The sequence below is a fragment of the Coregonus lavaretus genome, assembly GCF_964263955.1.
Source record: "Coregonus lavaretus genome assembly, chromosome: 15".
Taxonomy (NCBI): Eukaryota; Metazoa; Chordata; class Actinopteri; order Salmoniformes; family Salmonidae; genus Coregonus; species Coregonus lavaretus.
In genome coordinates, this window is record NC_140002.1 from 32,632,450 (window position 1) to 32,637,571 (window position 5,122).

Sequence of the window (5,122 nt, forward strand, 5' to 3'; positions counted from 1 at the left end):
ATATAATGCTTTTGCAAGACAGATAATCATGTCTTTGTGGTTATTTGTGCATGCAAGTAGGGTCCTTTCAGTCTAATTTTTTATTTCGGTCAGCCAAATCCAGTAGGTTGTAAAATGCTACCTTTGACCAGAATCTGTTATAAAAATGTTTCCCATACGTCAGTATTACAATAATAATACATAACACAATAAATCAGAACTGAATACAGAACAACTGGTTGGCTAGATGGTCTATGTAGCCTACTATTGTGAGTTGACATATGGTAATGATACAGTAATAATGACACGTAAAGTAATGAGACCGAGCGCAACGTCATGAGGAAAATTCTAATTACTATTTTATTAAATTCCAATTAAACATCCAGAACTTCAGTGGGAACACAGCTGCATATTTCGATAGATGAATTTTCAGTGTTAAAATCCCAAAATGTTTTAAAAAAAGCATAAGCAACTTCCAACAAGCCTCTTCCTCCGTTAAAATAATTTGTGTCATCAAAATTATTCAAAAGCATGTATGCCCACATCATTAGGGAAATTTCAAAAATGTTCTACTTAATCTCCAGCACCAGCCCAACATCAACATATGTGAAAATGGGGCGTTTCTATGTTTTGTAGTAAAAATGACAGAGGAAGATAAGTGTCCAATTAGTAGCCAATGGCGACTCATTTCTTAAAATCACACCATGCACACCGATGGTGTCATTGGAAACACTTTGGAAAATCTTCCACTCTTTTTTTACAACAAAACATAGAAACGCGCAATTTTCACATATGTTGATGTTGGGGTGGTGCTGGAGATTATGAAGTTGAAAAATTGCCCTTTAAGCCTGGAATGTTTTTAAAAAATTACGTAATTTCTCTTACAGTAAAATCAAGTTGAAAGTAAGTAAACCCCAACAAAGAAAAAACACTGTACATAAAAGGGTAAAAATACAACCACCTACAAAAGTGAAATGTTCTGAGTTGACGAACCTACAATATGACACTATACCACTTGCAATTAGTCTGCCATCCAGCATTATTTTTTGAAGTCCCAACAAGGTACCAACACTAATAAAAAACCAAAACCGTAATTGTTTGCTTAAAAAAACTTTATGACCACTGCACAACAGAACAATCCTCCATATTTAGCTTTGTTTTGTGCTACAAACCTGTACCAATAATTACAAAATTGTTGATAAAAATATTCCTCTGATAAGGTAATGGAGGTTTTAGGGAAAACATATGAGACATGGGGGCCATACAAGGGAGGGGATTGGACGGATGGGAGCAGTGCTACTCAGTCTTCTCTTCTGGGGTCTCTACCTGTAAGATGACAAAAGAGCCATTGACTGTGAGACACCGAGAACCCTGAAATGATTCATGCTTTTAGATGGATTTGCCTCCAGAATTTTTATTTTATTTTATTTATTTAACCTTTATTTAACCAGGTAAGCCAGTTGAGAACTAGTTCTCATTTACAACTGCGACCTGGCCAAGATAAAGCAAAGCAGTGCGATAAAAACAACAACACAGAGTTACATATGGGGTAAACAAAACAAAGTCAAAAATAACAGAAAATATATATACAGTGTGTGCAATAAATAGGCCATAGTGCAAAATAGTTACAATTTCGTATTAACACTGGAATGATAGATGTGCAAAAGATGATGTGCAAATAGAGATACTGGGGTGCAAATTAGCAAAATAAATAATATGGGGATGAGGTAGTTGGGTGGGCTAATTTCAGAAAGGCTGTGTACAGGTGCAGTGATCGGTAAGCTGCTCTGACAACTGACGCTTAAAGTTAGTGAGGGAGATAAGAGTCTCCAGCTTCAGAGATTTTTGCAGTTCGTTCCAGTCATTGGCAGCAGAGAACTGGAAGGAATGGCGGCCAAAGGAGGTGTTTGCTTTGGGGATGACCAGTGAGATATACCTGCTGGAGCGCAGACTACGGGTGGGTGTTGCTATGGTGACCAGTGAGCTAAGATAAGAAGGGGATTTGCCTAGCAGTGATTTATAGATGACCTGGAGAGTGTTGGAGGCTATTTTGTAAATGACATCGCCGAAGTCAAGGATCAGTAGGATAGTCAGTTTTACGAGGGCATGTTTGGCAGCATGAGTGAAGGAGGCTTTGTTGCGAAATAGGAAGCCGATTCTAGATCTAACTTTTGATTGGAGATGCTTAATGTGAGTCTGGAAGGAGAGTTTACAGTCTAACCAGACACCTAGGTATTTGTAGTTGTCCACATACTCTAGGTCAGACCCGCCGAGAGTAGTGATTCTAGTCGGGTGGGCGGGTGCAAGCAGCGTTCGGTTGAAGGGCATGCATTTAGTTTTACTAGTGTTTAAGAGCAGTTGGAGGCTACGGAAGGAGTGTTGTATGGCGTTGAAGCTCGTTTGGAGGTTTGTTAACACAGTGTCCAATGAAGGGCCAGATGTATACAAAATGGTGTCGTCCGCATAGAGGTGGATCCGAGCGTCACCAGCAGCAAGAGCGACATCATTGATATACACAGAGAATAGAGTCGGCTCGAGAATTGAACCCTGTGGCACCCCCATAGAGACGGCCAGAGGTCCAGACAACAGGCCCTCCGATTTGACATATTGAACTCTATCTGAGAAGTAGTTGGTGAACCAGGTGAGGCAGTCATTAGAGAAACCAAGGCTATTTAGTCTGCCAATAAGAATGCGGTGGTTGACAGAGTCGAAAGCCTTGGCCAGGTCGATGAAGACGGCTGCGCAGTACTGTCTTTTATCGATCACGTTTATAATATCGTTTAGGACCTTGAGCGTGGCTGAGGTGCACCCATGACCAGCTCGGAAACCGGATTGCATAGCGGAGAAGGTACGGTGGGGATTCGAAATGGTCGGTGATCTGTTTGTTAACTTGACTTTCAAATACTTTCGAAAGGCAGGGCAGGATGGATATAGGTCTTTAACAGTTTGGATCTAGAGTGTCACCCCCTTTGAGATATTTAAAGTAAAAATAATTGTTAATACAAAAGAGACAGTGTATCACTGATATGACATGACATACTTTGTCTGTCTTGGTCTGGCCATTTTCAGTCTGGGTCTCTTTAGGCTCCTTGACCGCTGCTGCCTTCGCCTTCTTCTTGCCATTTACTACTTTTTCTTTCTGTGGGGACAATTTACATATATGTCAAATTGTCTCTGCCTGGCACCTCCGAATGGTCAAATTGTCTAAACATTTAATATTGGAATGTGCCGGAAAGAGAACATGACAAACTAATAATAGGCATAATTATGCTTAATCATGTAAATGAGTAGATATTGAAGACAGGTAAATATTACCTTAGCTGGCTTTTTGGGTTTTGGAGGGACTGGTTTCTGAAAAATACATAAGACAATATTGATACAATAGATTCTCAAAGCAATGCATTGCATACCATGAAACAGGCCAAAAAACATGTTATAGATTAAAAAAGTTTTCGCAAGAAAATCAATTTTTTTGTTGTAGTGCTGATGCCCTATATCAAACAATCACATTTCCAAAAGGAAGCTGTAAAAACAAAACTAATTTACTCACCGATGACAACCGTGCAGATCTCCTTGAAGGCTAATGTAACGAAAAATAACAATACTACTCAAAGGTGTGACGACATTTCTAAAGGAATAGAATGAGGATGCTTGATGTATCTTCATAATGCAGACAATTTAATATTTCCTTATTTCAAGAATGCATTATCCTTGAACTATTGGAGTATTTTCTGGTTTTTACGACCACTGGTGATTTTATCAAATTATTTGATCGCTATTGAGGATTTTAATCATGGTGAAGATTGCAACCTGCAGCCTATTCAACAAGGGTGATATTCAAGTGTGTGTGTGTATATCACTTACCTCCTTGACATCACCATCGGTTCCCTGCCAAATTGATGAAAAATACATTACTCAAGATGATAGGAAACAAAAGCATGCATATCTAAAACATAATATTGCTGAATATTTAGCTGTCGTCTAAAATGAGTAACTGCAAGTTTACAAACTTACTTAGCCCCTTGCAATAGCCTACACTTTGCCCATACATACAGCCTGTACTCATTCTAGACAAGCGCTTCAAAATATATGCGTTGAGTAGAAGAAGCAGTTGCAGTATTACTTTTTCAGTGGGACATTAGTCCTCATCGGTTTTCGCCAAATGTCTGAGGGGGAGGGGCAGAATCAACTGTGTTCTGCCACCCGGTGATAAAAAGGGGCAATAGCACCTATTTAACGCGATGAACAAAGAAATCATTCAAATAATTCAAATTTGCGACGGTCTTAGAATGAAATTAAATAGAGGGAAAAATGAAGAGTTTTTAATTAATTTTTCTATACCCCCTCAATGCAGATTTACACGATCTAACTATCAAAAGGCATTTTTGTTTCGCTGTGTTCGCGATGGATAGGATAGGAACCGCAAAGCATGGCTGCCTATGGTTTCAATAGCATGGACATCCAGTCTGGCTTCAGACCAGACACAAGATTGTGTGCGCCTCTCAAGAAATCTCTCAAAACATTCTAAATTCTGGAAAATACGGCGATATTTGCAAACCAAAAAAATCAAAATATTATTTAAAATAGTTTTTTTTTTTTTTTTTTACCAGAGTGAACATAAATGCATATGGCAGATTTGTATTAAATCTCCGTTGTCTCGAAGGCTTCATAATATCAGACTGATTTATACCGGCAAAAAGTATATCCGCATACTGTAATCTAGGCTCGCTACATACCTTTCTCTTGGGCATGTTGGACTGTAGGTTCTCTTCTTTAATGGAAACTAAAGAGCTATCTTTTGTGATTGAGTTCACAGTTTGCAGAGACTGGCGTTCTCTTATTACTAATGCTGTAGTAAACACATAGCACATTAAACCCAGTGGTTGGATGGGGTGGGGGTAGGTGTGGCTAAATGATGACTGATGTTATGCTTGGCCAATCAAAGGATGGCACCAGGTGTCACAAAATAAATAGATTTTTAACGTAGTTCATTTACGCGCCAAATTCCTAGTGAAAGTGAATTATGTATTTATCATGTTTTGTAACAGTATCCACTGACTGGCGCATGAAAATAAGCAATCACATACGTTATAATGTTGCAATTCTGCATGCATGCATGCTCTTAACCAGTGTTGTTGTACTC

General features: G+C 38.9%; 1 protein-coding gene across 1 annotated transcript; it reads right to left on the minus strand.

Annotated features, from left to right (window-relative positions):
- Positions 1 to 315: 315 nt before the first annotated feature.
- On the minus strand, positions 316 to 4,845 carry LOC311142202 (non-histone chromosomal protein HMG-17-like). Its single transcript, XM_084177796.1, has 6 exons — positions 4,716 to 4,845; positions 3,844 to 3,867; positions 3,530 to 3,559; positions 3,295 to 3,330; positions 3,020 to 3,118; positions 316 to 1,305 (listed from the first exon to the last, which is right to left on the minus strand). Exons 1-6 carry the CDS (start codon positions 4,728 to 4,730, stop codon positions 1,276 to 1,278), a joined length of 234 nt encoding a protein of 77 aa, XP_084033922.1. The 5' UTR covers positions 4,731 to 4,845; the 3' UTR covers positions 316 to 1,275.
- Positions 4,846 to 5,122: the final 277 nt, after the last annotated feature.